Genomic DNA, 18,522 nt, shown 5'->3' with positions numbered 1-18,522 from the left:
CAGGTACAGTCTGACTAATGCCTTGTACAGTTGCAGCAGCACTTCCCTACTTTTATACTCTATTCCTTTAGCAATAAATGCCAAAATTCAATTTGCCTTCCTTATTACCTGCTGTACCTGCATACTAGTTTTCAGCGATTCATGCACGAGGTCACCCAGATCCCTCTGCACCGAAGCACTCTGAATTTTCTCTCCATTTAGATAATTTGCCTTTCTATTCTTCCTACCAAAATGGATAACCTCACACTTATCCACGTTAAACTCCATCTGCCAGATTTTGGCCCATTCATCTAACCTATCAATATCCATTTATAAATTTCTTATTTCTTTATTGCAACTTGCTATCCCACCTATTTTTGTGTCATCTGCAAATTTGGCTATAGTACCTTCTATCCCTGCATCCACGTCATTAATATAGATTATAAGTAGTTGGGGCCCGAGGACCGAACCCTGTGGCACCCCACTAGTTACATCTTGCCAACCAGAAAAAGACCCATTTATCCCCACTCTCTGTTTTCTGTTAGCCAATCCTCTATCCAAGCTAATAAATTGCTCCTAACCCCATGTGATCTTACCTTGTGTATTAACCTTTTGTGCAGCACCATATCAAATGCCTTCTGGAAGTCCAGATATACTACATCTACAGGATCCCCATTATCCACTTTGCTTGTTACATCTTCGAAGAACTCGAACAAATTAGTCAAACTCAATTTACCCGTCATAAAATCATGCTGACTCTGATGGATTGCGTTTTGACTTTCTAAATGTCCAGTTATTACTTCCTTAATAATGGATTCTAACAATTTCCCAATGACAGATGTTAAACTAACTTGTTTCCTACTTTCTACCTCCCTCTCTTTTTGAATAAAGGCGTTATATTAGCATTTTTCCAATTCACTGGAACTTTTCCTGCATCCAGGGAATTTTGGACTATTATAACCAATGGATCCACGATCTCCGCTGCCACTTCCTTTAAGACCCAGAATGTAGGCCATCAGGCATTGGGGACTTGTCTGTAGTTTTCTCAGTACTTTTTCCCTGGTAATGATTGTTCTAAGTTCCTCCCTTTCTATAACCACTGCATTACCTGTTACTATTGGGATGCTACTGGTGTCCTTCACCGTGAAAACTGAGGCAAAAAACTGATTTAGTGTCTCCACCATTTCTGTGTTTCCCTCTATTAACTCCCAAGTCTCATCCTCCAAGGGACCAACATTCACTTTAGCTACTCGCTTCCCTTTTATATACTTATAGAAGCTTTTGCTATCTGTTTTTATATTTTGCCCTAGTTTTCTTTCATAATTTATCTTTGCTCTTTTTATTAGTCATAGAGAGATACAGCACTGAAACAGGCCCTTCAGCCCACCCAGTCTGTGCCGACCATCAACCACCCATTTATACTAATCCTACATTATTCCCATATTCCCTACCACATCCCCTCCTACATTAATCCCATATTCCCTACCATTCCCCGACCTACACTAGGGGCAATTTACAATGGCCAATTTACCTATCAACCTGCAACTCTTTGGTGGTGGGCGGAAACCCACGTGGTCACAGGGAGAACTTGCAAACTCCACACAGGCAGTACCCAGAACCGAACCCGGGTTGCTGGAGCTGTGAGGCTGCGGTGCTAACCACTGTGCCGCCCTTTACTTTACTTTTTAGTAACCCTTTGTTGATCTTTAAAAGTTTCCCACTCTTCCAGCCTGCCACTGGCCTTTGCAATATGGTATGCCTTAGTTTTTGTCTCTGTTATCCTTAACTTCCTTGCTTAGCCATGGATATTTTTTACCCCTCTCAGAATCTTTCTTCCTCTGTGGAGTATATTTTAGTTGGGAGGAATTGAATATCTCCTTAAACATGTGCCACTGCTCATCAACTGTCCTACCTTTTAGTCTGTCTGCCCAGTCCACTAGGGCCAAATCTGTCCTCATGCCTATGTAATTACCTTTGTTTAACTCCAGAACACTATTGCGGGACTCCAGTTTCTCGCCGTCAAACTGAATTTGAAATTCTAGCATGCTACGATCACTCTTCCCTAGAGGATCCTTAACGATGAGATCATTAATTAATCCCACCTCATTACACAATACCAAATCTAGAATAGCCTGCTCCCTGGTTGGTTCCAGAACATATTGCTCCAAAAAACAATAATACATTCAATGAACTCTCTCTCGAGGCTAGCCTTGCCAATTTGATTAATCCAGTCTATATGCATATTAAAATCACTCATAATTATTGGCGTACCTTTCTTACAAGCCCCTAGTGTTTCCTGGTTTATACTGTGCCCCACTACGAAACTACCGTTTGGGGACCTATAGATTACTCCCACCAGGAACTTCTTTCCCTTGCTATTTCCTATTGCTACCCAGACTGATTCTACGTCTTGATCTCCAGTGCCTATATCATTTCTCACTGTAGCACTGATCTCTTCCTTTACTAACAAAACTTACACCTCCTTATCCTTCCTGCCTATCCTTCTGAATATCCCTTGGATATTCAATTCCATAACCTGGTTTCCCTGCAACCATGTCTCAGTAATCGCCACTAAATCATACCCAATTGTCTTTATTTGCGCTGTTAACTCATTCATTTTATTCCGAATGCTTCGTGCAAAGTTTTAATTTTGTTCTATGATCAAATTTCCCTACACTTGTATGATTCCTTGGTGCAGTATGATGTTCACATGTTCTGTTCCTTCCTTTTATTTTCTGGTAACAATCAGCCTCACCACTAACCTGCACTCCTACCTTCTCCTTTAACTTTGACTTCCTAATTTTCCATGCAACTGAACCCTCCCCCCCACTATTTAGTTTGAAGCCCTATCTACAGCCCTAGTTATGCGATTCGCCAGGACTCCGGTCCCAGCATGATTCAGGTGGAGCCCGTCCCATTGGAAGAGCTCCCTCCTTCCCCAGTACTGGTGCCAATGTCCCATGAATTCAAACCCATTTCTCCCACACCAATCTTTGAGCCACGCATTTACCTCTTTAATCTTATTGACCCTTTGCCAATTTGCTAGTGGCTCAGGTAGTAATCCGGAGATTATTACCTTTTTGGTTCTGCTTTTTAATTTAGTCCCTAGCTGCTCATATTCCCTCAGCAGAACCTCTATTCTCGTTCTACTTATATCGTTGGTACCTACGTGGACCATGACAACTGGATCTTTCCCCTCCCACTCCAAGTTCCTCTGCAGCCCAGATGAGATATCCTGAACCTTGGCACCAGGTAGGCAACGCAGCCTTCGGGGCTCTCGATTCTGGCCACAGAGAACAGTGTCTATGCCCCTAATTATACTATCCTCGATTACGACTACATTTCTCTTTTCTCCCCCCACTTGAATGGCTCCCTATACCATGGTGCTATGGTCAGTTTGCTCATCCTCCCTACAGTCGCTGTTCTTGTTCACACAGGGAGCAAGAATTTTGAACCTGTTGGTCAAGGGCTGAGGCTCCTGCAACACTACCTCCTCGATCACTCTACCTGCCTCACTCATAGTCATACTCTCCTGTCCCTGACCACTGACAATTCAAGATAGTTAATCTAAGGGGTGTGACTGTCTCCTGGAACACAGCGTCCAAGTAACACTCCCCCTCCCTGATGTGTCGCAGTGTCCGAAGCTCAGACTCCAGCTCATTAACTCTGAGCCGGAGTTCCTCGGGCAACCAACACTTGCTACAGTTGTGGTCACTCGGAACCACAGTGGGATCCACCAGCTCCCACATCATGCAGGTACAACACATCACCTGGCCCTGCATCTCTGTTGTATTTAATTAGATTTTAATTTGTTTTTAAAATTTCCGACTGGTCTTTAGTTTTTTAATCCGCTTTATTTTTTAGTTTATATACTAATAAGTCAATCAAGTCTTATTCTATGTTTGATTTCAATTAAATTAAAAGCTTACCTGAATACTGACCCCAGCTGCTTTCTGTTTCCCTGCTCTCACTGTTGAATGTGACGTCACTCTGATGTCACTTTTCGATTTTTTTTTTTTTTTTTTTTTCCCCCCGGCTCTGTTCCCGCTGTTTTTTTTCTCTCTCTCTTTCCGGTCTCCGACTTCTTGGTGCGCTTGGTGGTTTATGCATAATGATTTATCTAAATTTTGGCCTTCATTATTGTATCTTTTTTTTAGTGTTCAGTCTTTTATTAAAGTTGCAGTGGCTTTGTTCAAGTATTGCTGACATCGGTTTTTTATAATTTATGTAGGACCCACCTTTTGTTCTTGATGTTCCTCTGGGCATGATCAGCCGTGTTGAAAAAATTGGTGGGGCATCCAGCCGAGGGGAAAACTCCTACGGTCTTGAAATCTTCTGTAAGGTTAGTACTTGTGCTGACAATGTTGATGAGTTTACTTTTGATTTTATCTGCTTTTACTCATTACTATTCTGTAGATAATGTGCAATAATAATTGTTATGTTAATTTAATATTTGTTTTTGCTTAAATCGCTACTCCGTAACGTGCATTGTTTCATCTTTTATCTTGTGCCTTGCCAGTGAGTCTATTTGGTGCATAGTTCCTATCCTCCTTGCTTCTCAATGCTCTTTCTGAGAAATGTTTGCTGCTTTATGAAATCATTTGCAACAGTGCAAACAGCAACTTGGCATTTATATAACTCCTTTAACCTAGACCATATATTCTTAAAACAATCTTTTGGAGTGCTGTTTTTATTAATTTCATGCATCACTTAGTGGAGAAGTTATCATCAAATTTGTTCTTATTACCCAAATATGTGACTGGTGGAAAAGTTCCTTCTATCACGACTTGTGTGTACAGGAACTGAGGAATTGGACATTCCAAGATCTCTCCCTTTTTTCACTTCATGGCCTTCACACTGGCATATATTGCACAAAATGTGCAATAGAGTCATTAAGCATGTATCCTGCCTGGAAACAAAGGCCTTTATCTGTAATGATTTTCTCAAGCTTTGGGTGCAGGTTCCATCCAGCATTAGTTCCACCCTTTTCAGCAAGTATTAATGCTGAACTGTGTGCAGAAGGAAACTGTTAAAAAGGCTGTGGAGGATTTTCCTTTGGGTTGTTTTGTGATCAGAATGCATAGAAAATGGTTAATAAGAAATCAGCTGAATTATTATCTCCAATCACTAGAAAGCCAACTTCTTTGTCTTCTTTGGCCTCCTTGTCTCGAGAGACAATGGGTAAGCGCCTGGAGGTGGTCAGTGGTTTGTGAAGCAGTGCCTGGAGTGGCTATAAAGGCCAATTCTAGAGTGACAGACTCTTCCACAGGTGCTACAGATAAAATTGGTTGTCGGGGCTGTTACACAGTTGGCTCTCTCCTTGCGCTTCTGTCCTTTTTCCTGCCAACTGCGAAGTCTCTTCGACTTGCCACACTTTAGCCCCGCCTTTATGATTGCCCACCAGCTCTGGCGATCGCTGGCAACTCACTCCCACGACTTGTGATCAATGTCACAGGACTTCATGTCGCGTTTGCAGACGTCTTTAAAGCAGAGAAAAGGACGGCCGGTGGGTCTGATACCAGTGACGAGCTCGCTGTACAATGTGTCCTTGGGGATACTGCCATCTTCCATGCGGCTCACGTGGCCAAGCCATCTCAGGCGCCGCTGGCTTAGTAGGGTGTATATGCTGGGGATGTTGGCCGCCTCGAGGACTTCTGTGTTGGAGATACGGTCCTGCCACCTGATGCCAAGGATTCTCCGGAGGCAGCGCAGATGGAATGAATTGAGACGTCGCTCTTGGCTGACGTACGTTATCCAGGCCTCGCTGCCGTATAGCAAGGTACTGAGGACACAGGCCTGATACACTTGGACTTTTGTGTTCTGTGTCAGTGCGCCATTTTCCCACACTCTCTTGGCCAGTCTGGACATAGCAGAGGAAGCCTTTCCCATGCGCTTGTTGAATTCTGCATCAAGCGACAGGTTTTTGGTGATAGTTGAGCCTAGGTAGGTGAACTCTTGAACCACTTCCAGAGTGTGGTCGCCGATATTTATGGATGGGGCATTTCTGACGTCCTGTCCCATGATGTTTGTTTTCTTGAGGCTGATGGTTAGGCAAAATTTGGTGCAGGCAGCCGCAATCCTGTCGATGAGTCTCTGCAGACACTCTCCAGTGTGAGATGTTAATGCAGCATCGTCAGCAAAGAGGAGTTCCCTGATGAGGACTTTCCGTACTTTGGTCTTCGCTCTTAGACGGGCAAGGTTGAACAACCTTACTCCTGATCTTGTGTGGAGGAAAATTCCTTCTTCTGAAGACTTGAACTATAAATAATAATTTACAAAGTTCAACAAAAAAGGTATGTGTAAAATGGCTCCTGAAATATTATGTTTCTCATTAGCTCAAGTCTTCTCCCAGCTACTGAGCACTTTCTCAGTGAGTATACTATTCAGTGGGCAGTGACATGGTTGAAAGAACCTCCTGCAGCATGTTGAAGCCAGACAAGAGAGCTTATTGTACGTTTGACTGTAGATCTTCTAAATTAACAATGTGAGCATTCATGACAGGTGCACTCACTGTGCTTTAGAATCTATTTCATCAGAACTCTACAGTTGTTAATGAATTTGTCATGATTTTATTGAGGACTGCAGTACACATCATCCTTCCTGTACAGATAAGGCTGGCAGATTACTCCGCAGTGATTAGCCCAGTGCATGCTTTGGACAACCTCAAGTTACTCTGTAGATGGTGCCCTATTTGCAAGTTTAATCTCTTAGCTGAGAAAGCACTTAACTGATTCTCTGGTTAGCAGGTTTCTCCTTCTAATCTGCTCTCTCTACTTGCCCTTTCAAAGATTCACCCGGAGCTCCTTCATACTCACTTTCTAACTTTCCTTAAAGCTGTGCTGGTACTTAGAACAGGTGAAATGAATGATGGTGCTGTGACCAGTGGCACTTCTTGGGAATGTCTATGAAAATAGAAGAGGAATAAGCATATGTTAGAGCACTGGTTGTATAACACCCTTCAAATAGTGCTTTTGTGTCAATATAATGTATGCCATTGTTGTATTTGATTGATTGCCTATCTGTATGACAGTGAGTGAATAGAGAATAAGAAATTATGAGAACATTTTTGCATGTGACCTTTTCAGATGCACTTGATGACTTCACACTGCGAATCTTTCCTGTGCATGTCTGCTCACTCTTGTCATGGGCGGTCTTGTCCTACATGCAAGGTGGCAGTTTTGAAATGTGAGTTGCAAGTGATTACCCTTAACACCACGACAGCGTTTGATCAAGTGTGGCATCAAGGAAAATTGAAGTCAATGGGAGTGGGGGGGAGGTTGGAGGGGGAGAACTCTCCACTGGTTGGAGTCATACCTAGCACAAAGGTAGATGTTTGTGGTTGTTGGAGGCCAATCATCTCAGCCCCAGGACATAGCTGCAGGAGTTCCTCAGGGTAGTATCCTAGGCCAAATCATCATCAGTGATCTTCCCTCCAACGTAAAGTCAGAAGTGGGGATGTTTTCTGACGATCGCCCAGTATTCAGTACCATTCACAACTCCTCAGATACTAAACAAGTTCATGCCCGCATTCAGGCTTGGGCTGCTAAGTGTCATGTCTTTACTGGCATAACCGCCCCTGCTGCAAGGGAACAAAATGGATTACATTTTTTTGCATTGTTTTCAAGGTAAAGTAAGAGAAACATGAAAACGTATTCTGCACTTATTCTGACATCCACACCTCAATCTTACAACTGCTACAGCTGGCATTGTCTGCAACAGCCATTTCTTCAGGGTTGAGTTTCTCATCCTTTTTTGTTTGAGACACAATTATAATTGAATCTCTTTTTGGACATTGCCGTTTGACTCCAGGAAGGCTCTGTTTAGAAAACCTGGTGCCTTCTATCCTTTGCCCACTTTTAAATCCCAGTTATGTGTTGTCGCATGGGATTGGATTTTCTCTAGCATCTGTCTGTAGTACTTTGGGAATTTTAATACCAATGGGCATGTGGCTTTTGGGGAGTTTTGGGCCAAATGTGAACTCAACTTTGACTCGAGTCCTTGAAGAGATCGAATTTCACAGGCTGCTGTCGAGACATCTTTTCTGTTCCTAGGTTTTTAATATGAAAATTTCCATTACTGCATTTTTCCTGGCTGTTAAATTGCACTGCCTGTACAGGCCTTAACTTCTTAACTGCTGCTTCCACAACACACAGATTTAATAGTTCAGTTTCTGGCACATTGATCATTCTTATCTCTAGGGTGACAATGGGTGGTAAACCTTTTTAGCCCCTTTGAGGCTTCTGGGTTCTCCTGAACTTTGTCCTTATTGGATTCTGAAACTAATTTGCTGGGTTCGGTTAGCTTTGGATTTAGAACCAGGCCGTTTGATTCTTCAGTAGGCAAATACACAGTGATCTGACTTTTATTTTTCTGTTTACCTTAGGATGTATTACTTTCCCTTTTTCCTTTACTTCAGGGATGGGTTTTTCCTCTATCTATGCCATGTCTTCTGGGACGCTGCAATGGCTGTCCAGCTTCTGCTGCGCTCCTCTGTGGCACTTCAGCTAGGTGTGGCACCTTCCTCACTTTTGGCTCTCTATTTAAATCTTTAAAGAAGGTTTCTGCTAACCATACATCTGGTGTATTCCCTTCAACCACTGCTGCTTTTATCTCAGCTCCTTTACTTTCCTCTGGCTCTGTCTTGGCCTCTTTAAATTCTACTGGCTTTCCTTTAGCCTCTTTAATCTTTACTGGCCCTATAACCCTCTGTGGGATTTTTGGGACTTCCTCAGCCCTTTGCAGCTGTGCAGAATTTTGCTTATTCTCAGTTGGGGGAGGTGGTGACATAGTGGTAATGTCACTGGACTAATAATTCCAGGGCTAATGCTCTGGGGACGCAAGTTCAAATCCACCATGGCAGATGGTGAAATTTGAATTCAATTAATAAATCTGGAATTAAAAGATAATCTAATGGTGACCTGAAACCACCGTCTATTGTTGTAAAAATCCATCTAGTTCACGAATGTCCTTTCAGGAAGGCAGTCTACTGTCCTTACATGGTTCGACATGTGACTTCAGACCCACAGCAATGTGGTTGACTCTGAAATGACCTAGTAAGCCACTCAGTTCAAGGGCAATTGGGCATAAATACTGGTCTTTCCAGTGGCTCCCACATCCCACAAACAAATTTTTAAAAAAAGTCACTGTGGACTGTTCTGGGCTCTCCTGGAAACAATACCGAGCTTCCTGCTAAGTCATTGGCCAGCATGAGGTCGACACCTGCATTGGTAAGCTCAGAAAGACTGTGACTTTCGCTACACTGGTGACCAACACACTTTGCAGGTAAACTTTAACTAAGGGAACCTTCAAGCATTTGCCAGTAAGCCCTTTTGCCAATACTGTGGTATTTGTTCTGCTTTCGGTGGCATCTCTGTAATCTTTGCTATAAGTAGTGTTGGAAGACAACCGATATCCCTGAGGATGGTTATCTCTTTGCCTGGTGCCTGGGGTACAAAAGGAGTCATTTCCCCTTTTTGCAAAAAGTTCTAGTAGTTATTCTGGTCCGCTGCTACATTGGAGCACATGGTCATTACCTCCATGGCTACAGACACTGTCCTGACTGCAGTGCCCCCTGTTGATTTTTTGGAGTACCAACAAACTGCCTTGATATGCCCAGATTCTCTACACTGAAAGCGCACCAGGTGTGCCCCTACTAGGTTACCATCTTCGTTCCTTCTTTTAAAAGTTGGCAACAGATCTGTTTTTCCTTCCCTTTTCTCCTTTTCGCTCAAGTCCATTTCTGTTTCATCTACATCCATCCTATCTCTGCCTAGCCCGTAAGAGTTACTAGACCCAAGTTTATTTTGAATTAGAGGTCTGTCATAACTCATAGTCATTGGCCATTACTGTGGCTTCTTTCACCTTTGTAATTCTTTGATCTATATGGGTTCTTATATTAACTGAAATGCTATTTTTAAATTCTAATAGAATCACCTCTCAGATTTTCACAGGATTCTAGCTTGAGAGATTGTATCTAGAAATCAAAAACCATATGTTTAATTCTTTCAAATTCAATGCAAGTCTGAGCAGATCTTTTCCTAGTGTTTCTGAATTTCTGTCCATAGATTTCGGGTCCTAACTCATGCATTTAGAATTGCCGTTTTAGTTTGTTCGTGGTCAGAAGAGCTTTCTTATAACATAGACTGAGCTTCGCAAGCTCTACCTACCAATTCACTTAGTAGGAGGAGAGTCCAGTATTCTATTGGCCAGTTTAGCCTGTTAGCTATTTTCTCAAAGGATAAAACATAGGACTCCACCTCTTCCTCATTAAATTTTGGTACTAACTGTGAGTGTCTCACTATATCAATGTTTGTTCTGAATTGCGGAAGCTGTTTGAATTGCTAGCAGCATTTTCACCTGTTCTTGTAGTCTTTCTAACTTTCTTGCTGCTTTCTCTCTTTGCATCTTTGTCTGCTGCCTCTCATTTTATTTGCAACTCAAACTCTAATTCCAATTTTCACATAGCAAGGCCCCTTTCCGTTTGAATCTTAGCTAGTGTACTTTTATCTGCTCTGCTTCTGGTTCCATTCCTGTTTCTTCTAGTTCAAGGGCAAGATTAAAATTCCTCATTATTTCAGGTTTGTTTTTTTTGTTTGCAAGTGACTCCCACCTGGGCAGCTAAGGTTTTTAAATCTTCAATGCTTAATTTATTTAACTTATAAAAATAACTTTTACATAATTCCCAAAAGGGTTGCAACCCCAATTGCACACGCATTCACTCACTCACTCATGCATACACAAGAATAGATAGAGAAGAAAAGGGCAAGTGGTTTAAAGTGATGTAGGTATTTGTGGTTCACAGTAAACCTGTTGAATCTTCTAAGGAGGAAAGTCTCTTTTAAAGGTGTAGGCATGTGTGTTTTGAGTCTTGAACCTTTTCAGTTGTTGTAGTTTTCTGAGGGTTAAGACTTCAGCCTGGAGGTGGTGGTTGCTTTCTGTTCTCTGCTGCAGCAAGTTAAAGTATAGAATGAGCAGCAGGTCTGCTTCTTGCCTGGCTAGATCATTCCACAGCCCCTGGCTAGGCAGCTTTTTGTGATGTTGGCTTGATCTCCCTATCTCTCTCCATTTCAGGTCAAAATCCAATTGTTAGAGTTTCTGTTAGTTAATACATGGCCTTCTCCCCTGGTATGACCACAATGGACCAGGATGTGGAATCCAAGGCTATCTATTGATATCTGGATGATTGCCATTCTGTTATGATGTGGCTACCCCATACCTTTGACTCAGAAGAAACCCATTCAATTCAGGAATGTCTCTTGATGGTTTCAGGGTGGGTGTAATTGACACCTCTTAGTCAGGAATGTATCCTATTGCCCTTTTGAGACAGTGAGGCAGTTTTTGAATACACAGGCCAAGTCATCTGACCTTAGGCGGCCACCTTTGAGGCACATTGTCCACTTTTTTATAGGAAAAGTCAATTTCAAGGAGTCTACATTGAATAAAGTTTGTATCTTAAAAGTTAAGATTTTATGTCTTTACTGAGCAAAACGCACATAAATACTGTGGCGACAAGAGCAGGTCAGAGGCTGGGAATTCTGTGCCGAGTAACTCATCTCCTGACTCCCCAAAGCCTGTCCACTATCTACAAGGCACAAGTGGAGGAGTGTGATCAAATACTCTCCACTTGCCTGGATGAGTTCCGCTCCAACAACTCTTGAAGCTTGATGCCATCCAAAACAAAGAAACCCGCTTGATCTGCACCCATCCACCACCTTTAAACATTCATTCCCTCCATCACTGGTGCACAGTGGCAGCAGTGTGTACCATTTACAAGATGCACTGCAGCAACTCACCAAGGCTCCTTTGGCAGCACTGTCCAAATTCGTGATCTCTACCACCTCGAAGAATAAGGGCAGCAGACACATGTGAACATCACCACCTCAAGTTCTGCTCCATATTACATGCCATCCTGACTTGGAGCTATATCACTGTTACATCACCGTCGCTTGGTCAAAATCCTGGAACTCCCTCCCTAACAGCACTGTGGGTGTACTGACACCACATGGACTGCAGTGATTTAAGAAGGTGGCTCATCACCACCTTCTCGAGGGGAATTAGTGGTGGGCAGTAAATACTGGCCTTGCCAGCAACATACATCCCCAGAACGAATAAAAAAAAAAATTGAATTATGGAAATAAAGAACTACCCACTAAGTATCTAACCTGTATCTCTGTGCTTGTGTCTAGATTATGATCGATCATGCAGTTAGGTTTGATTGGAAATTTTTTTTTGCATGTGCACCTTTTGAGATCTAAGTACGATGAGTTAGTTCTAGCTGTAAAGAAGTTTTTAATATTACTTTTGAGATGTGGGCAATGCTGACAAGGCCGCATTTATTGCTGATCCCTGACTACCCTGAGACAGTCATGATAGACCATCTTCATGACCCACTGCAGTCCTTGTAACAATGGTCCTCCCACAGCACTGTTGGATACGATCCTGTGAAGTGTCTTGAGATGTTAAAGGTGTTAACGGCAAGTTACTGTTGGGTAGGAAACTATAGTACCGCCTTGTATGTTGAACAATCAAAAAGCTGCAAGATTCTCTGAATGCTTTGTTTGGATAGTAATGTACAAAATGTTGCAAGGAAACGATTTATGGCATGCATCCTTGTTCCATCTACATTGTGTAAGGCACTGATGGGTAGCTTTGGCAGATTTTATCAGGTTGGCAAACTTTCATATCCGTTCTTGTTTCTTTTCTTTTTGGGGAAAGCAATGATCTTTACATCATCTCTTCCCAGAACACTGCAATGATCTACTTTGAGGAGTGTATTTGGGATACTGAATAGTGCAGCCTACTTTTCGCATCTAAGACAGGATGTTTTTACTGCTACTGGTCTATCAATTGTGTAGAAAGGATGGATAGAATTTTTCAGGGATAAGCATCCTTCTGTTTTAAATAGCTGCTGGAGTTCTTCAAGTTCCTGCAGCAGCACCAGATATCCTGTTGCCTGCTCTACAAATTTATAGCAGTAGGTGGAGTGAGCACTGGGAACATGCCAGTGATCCAGAGCTGGAAGCTGAGGCAGGAGTGGCCTGCTGCCATCATTTGATTTTTTTAAACAAGAAATTAATTATAATTTTAATATGCAGACTCTGCTTTGGTTAACCCATGCCACAAAGATTAGCCATGTGGTAGATAGCGAGGAAGAGAGCTGTAGGCTGCAGAAAGGTATTGATGGTCTGGTCAGATGGGCAGAAACGTGGCAAATGGAATTCAATCCAGAGAAGTGTGAGGTGATGCATTTGGGGATGTCAAACAAGGCAAAGGAATACACGATTAATGGGAAAATACTGAGAAGTGTAGAGGAAGTGAGGGACCTTGGAGTGAATGTCCACAGATCTCTGAAGGGAGCAGGACAGGTCGATAAGGTGGTTAAGAAGGCATATGGAATCCTTTATTAGCTGAGGTTTAGAATAGAAGAGCAGGGCGGTTATGCTGAAACTGTATAACTCGAGTACTGTGTGTAGTTCTGGTCACCTCATTACAGAAAGGATGTAAGTGCACTAGAGAGGAGATTTAAGAGGATGTTGCCAGGACTGGAAAAATGCAGCTATGAGGAAAGATTGGATAAGCTTGGGTTATTCTCCTTAGAACTGAAAAGGCTGAGGGGAGATCTGATTGAAATGTACTAAATTGTGAGGGACCTGAATAGAGAGGAGGTGAAGGGCCTATTCACCTCAGCAGAGAGATCAGCGACTAGGGTACAGAGATTTAAAGTGATTGGTAGAAAGATTAGAGGGGTGATGAGGAAAATCTTTTTCATCTAGAGGGTGGTGGCGGTCTGGAACACGCCGCCTGAAAGGGTAGTTGAGGCAGAAACCCTCAACTCATTCAAAAGGAGTCTAGATATGCACCTCGAGTGCCGTAATCTGTAGGGCTACGAACCAAATGCTATAAGGCGGGATTAGAAAGGGTGGATAGTTTTTCAGCCGTCACCAACACGATGGGCCAAGTGGCCTCTTTCTGTGCCTTAAACTTTCTATGATTCTATGAATTTCAAACTTTAAATTCAGTAAACTATCCACTTTAATAGTTAATCTGATTTAAAATTGTAATTTTTCGTCTAGCCAATTTTGGTATTACTTACAATAGAATGTTGGTAGGGTCAGGCAGCTTTGATTTCAATTATTAACTTATCCAACTTTTGTAGTATATCAAATAGGGCAAAATTTTGAAAATTTAAAGTGCCTGTCATGATTTGATATGTCACATTGTGTTTCGACACACTTACTCATTATAGCGAGGTGCAGATTTACATTTGTAATTTTTCACTTGGTGGCTGTTCTATTGGTCTCATTATCTTGGAGGACCAAAGAAAAGAGCGGATGCATTTTCTGAAGCAAGGAAAATTTTGAGAAGCCACCTGGAGGTGTATTCCCTCTATATTTCCAGTAGATTTAAGAACAGCATTGCTTGTAATGAGTTACTTGGGCAATGATGTATAATATGGGGATAGTAAACAGAGTAGAGTTGCATCTTACATATGACGTGAAGAAAGAATACACTAATATCTATGGAGTGGTATTGCATCTTTTACACATGAATGTAAGTGAGTGCATAAATGCTCCACGTAGCTTGCATCTTTGTGAACATTTTAAAATACATAAAACACTACAGGATAGTATAGTTTAATTTTTATTGAGCAATGGACAAGAAATGCCCTTTTTTAAAGAATCTTTCTACTCTTTAACAATAGCTTTTCTAAAATCCAATAATCTGTTTTTGCATTTGCAGGATGTTCGGGCCATCCGATTTGCTCATAAACAAGAAGGACACACCAGACGATCCATCTTTGAGAACTTAATGAAATTTGCATTTCCCATATCCAACAACTTGGTATCGTCTCATATTTAATCCATGGTTGTCTCTTTGCATGCTTTAAAAGCACAGTATATGTAATCTAATGCAAAGGAGGTTTCGCTATAAAATATTTTTTGAGTAGCTAAGTATATCTTTAAGTGGCTTGCTGTGTAGTGATTATGGTATTAAACAAAATTATATTGAAAAATAGGGCATATCTTAGAGTTGCAAATTTAATTTTGTACTAAAATTTGTACTGGTTCGTTCTATTGTTCCAGAATGTAAAATGCTAAGTGCGCAAAGCCTTGCAGTGTGTTACTTTAGCAGCAGGAACATGTTGTCATTTGGGCAGGGTATGAATGTAACTATAGTGATCCGTGAAGTGAGCAAAGAATGATGATCTAAAAAACAACCTGAAAAGGTAATTGATGAAAGTTTGAGTTGCTTTTATTTCCCAGGATTAGATTTAGAACTGACTTAAACTAACTCTCTTCTTGTTCTGTTACTGATAAATAGAGTAATGATGAAGACTAGGTCACCAAGTGGGAACTTTCCTCTCACCGCTCAGACTTGCTTCAAATCCAATCAATACGAATAGGATTTGATATCATTTCTCTACTGACCGTACAGGTCTTGTGTGAAATGAGTTTGGGAAGTTTGAATCCAATTGCTGCTGGAATCAGTCTCGCACTGCAAAACTACCTACAAGTCAGTGCTAATGTGGCAATACCACTCAGACCGTAAAGATGATGGAATGGAGAAATAGAAAAATCCACAGAAGTGGGTTGCTCTTCTGGAATTTGAAATCAGGGAATATTGAAGCCGAGTAAAGGAAGCTTTACTTTGCATGATCTGGAAAGCTTAGTGTTGAAACTGAAAATTTTACTTCAATATTGACCCTCCTTGAGTTGATGAACACACAAATTCAACACAAAAGTAACATTAATTTGCAAGGAATAAACAAGTACAAAATAAGCTGAGCGTATTTAATGCCATTGGACTGCACAAATTACACTTAGACTTGTTAGATTTAACACCCTCCTTCATGCCATGTTAAATGAATATCTAAACTTACTGTTACTCATCTTTCTGATCATATTTCGCAGATCTTAACTCTGAGACTTAATGCTGTTGGGGGACCAAATTTCATATGAAAACAGTGCTATGAGAAATGACTTATTTTGCGAAGCTCTATGAGCACTTTGGTTTCAACATCCTGGACTTACTTTCCCCTTTGTCATGGTGTCCCTGAGTAATCCTTGCTCGTATGATGTCTAGCAACTTGAATCAGACTCTCCAATCTAATGACTAGGGTGCTGTAATACTCCTTTTTCCCATTCTGGTGATAGCCCAGATTTTGTTAATCATAGAACATTTACGGCACAGAAGGAGGCCACTTGGCCCATCGTGTCTGTGCCAGCACAAAAACAAAAGAGCCTCGTGGCCTAATCCCACTTTTCAGCATTTGGTCTGTAGCCCTGCAGGTTACGGTGCTTCAGGTGCACATCTAAACACCTTTTAAATGAGATGAGGGTTTTCTTTCTCTACCACCCTGTCAAGCAGTGAATTCCAGATCCCCACCACCCTCTGGGTGAAAAAGATTTTCCGCATCTCCCCTCTAATCCTTCTGCCAATCACATTAAATCTATGCCCTCTAGTCACTGACCTCTCTGCTAAGATGAATAGGCCCTTCACCTCCACTCTATCCAGGTCCCTCATAATTTAGTACATTTCAATCAGATCTCCCCTCAGCCTTCTCTGTTCCAAGGAGAACAACTCGAGCATTTTTCCAGTCCTGGCAACATCCTCATAAATCTCCTCTGTACTCTAGTGCAATTACATTCTTTCTGTAATGAAGTGACCAGAACTGCACACAGTTGTGGTCTAACTAATGTTTTATATAGCTCCAGCATAACCCCCCTACTCTTATATTCTATACCTTGACTAATAAAGGAAAGGATTCCATATGCCTTCTTAACCACCTTATCGAACTACCTATCCTGCTACCTTCTGGAATCTGTGGGCATATACTCCCAGGTCCCTCACTTCCTCTACACCTCTCAGTATCTTACCATTAATTGTGTTTTCCTTAGCCTTCTTTGACCTCCCCAAATGCGTCACCTCACATTTCTCTGGGTTAAATTCCATTTGCTGCTTTTCTGCCCACCTGACCAGTCATTGATATCTTCCTGCAATCTAGAGCTATCCTCCTTGCTGTCAACCGTGTGGCAATTTTTGTGTTGTCTGCAAACTTCTTGATCATTCCCCTTACATTTACGTCCAGATTGTTAATATATAACACAAAAAGCAGGGACCTTGTACTGAGCCCTGCGGAACCCCACTGGAAACAGACTTCCTGTCGCAAAAACACCCGTCAACAATTACACTTTGTTTCCTGCCACTGAGCCAATTTTGTATCCAGCTTGCTACGTTCCCCTGGGGCTCATGGGCTTTTATTTTTTTAACCAGTCTGCAATGTGAGACCTTATCAAAAGCCTTGCTAAAATCCATGTAGACCACATCAACTGCACTACCCTCATCAATCCTCCTTGTTACTTCCTCAAAAAAATTCAATCAAGTTAGTCAGATGTGACCTTCCCTTAACAAATCCATGCTGACTATCCTTGATTAATTTGTGCCTTTCTAAGTAACAGTTTATCCTGTCTCTCAGAATTGATTCCAAACGTTTGCCCACTACCAAGGTCAGACTGACTGGCCTGTAATTATTCAATATAAAAACAAGAAATGCTGGAACCACTCAGCAGGTCTGGCAGCATCTGTGGAAAGAGAAGCAGAGTTAACGTTTCGAGTCAGTGACCCTTCTTCGGGCTCCGAAGTAATCTGAGCAGGAGTTGAGAGCCTTAAAGCAATCTTATTAAATTCCCTCTCAACCCAAGAGACTTAAGTTCACTTGTTGGATCATAATCTAAGTTGATCATAGTTTTTTTGTGTGGGGAGAGAAAGCTGTCCTCCTGTTTCTTTTCTCTTAGCTGCCTTTCCTTTATGTCTGTCATCACGGTTCTTAACAGAAGCACTAGATTACATTGGCTGCAGGCATCGCTGGAGCCACCAATTAGTGTCACTTTTTTCCCCAACAGGATGTGAAGCAAAACTGTTTTCTATTTGTCTACTGTGTCTAACATGCAGTGCTGTGTCTGGAACCAGTGAAAACTGAAAGCTTGAATGATAGCAAATGTGGTGATTTACCTGATTTGATAGAATGTTTGATCTCCCAGCATGAGCTACTGAGCAGCCTGTGGTCCATAAAAATTCTTCAGAGTTAATATTGTAGGATGGTAAAACATGAGTGGACAGCACAAAACTATAGTAATTTATAGGCAAACTAAATTTAGTCAGTTTGCACTTCAAGGACAGTTGGTCAAATTGTAACAGTGTCACTCTTTATTTGACATTCTTTTTTATATTTTCCAGCCATTATTTGCATATGACTACAGTGAAATATTTCCAGAGGATGGCTGGAAGGTTTATGACCCAATTGCAGAGTATAAGAGAATGGTAAGTGCCTTGCACTTGAATTACTTATTTTAATGCGCTCGTCACTTGCAAGTTGTTTGAACCTAGGTCAAAACATATACAAAAGCAAAATACTACAGATGCTGGAAATCTGCAATAACAGAAAATGCTGGAAATGCTCAGCAGGTTAGGCAGCATCTGTGGAGAGAGAAACAGTTAATGTTTCAGGTCGATAACCTTTCTTCAGAACTGGGGAAAGTTAGA

General features: G+C 41.7%; 1 protein-coding gene across 1 annotated transcript in view; it reads left to right on the top strand.

The window, feature by feature from the left end:
- mtmr2 (myotubularin related protein 2) overlaps window positions 1-18,522 on the top strand; it is a 124,167-nt gene that overhangs the window by 54,005 nt on the left and 51,640 nt on the right. The window contains exons 5-7 of the mRNA XM_068034040.1: window positions 4,211-4,321; window positions 14,719-14,820; window positions 18,217-18,300. Of these exons, the coding sequence (XP_067890141.1) occupies window positions 4,211-4,321; window positions 14,719-14,820; window positions 18,217-18,300 (297 nt within the window). The remainder of the gene's footprint in view (window positions 1-4,210; window positions 4,322-14,718; window positions 14,821-18,216; window positions 18,301-18,522) is intronic.

This window comes from Heterodontus francisci, chromosome 6 (genome assembly GCF_036365525.1).
Source record: "Heterodontus francisci isolate sHetFra1 chromosome 6, sHetFra1.hap1, whole genome shotgun sequence".
NCBI lineage: Eukaryota > Metazoa > Chordata > Chondrichthyes > Heterodontiformes > Heterodontidae > Heterodontus > Heterodontus francisci.
This window is presented reverse-complemented; position numbering and strand designations above follow the sequence as displayed.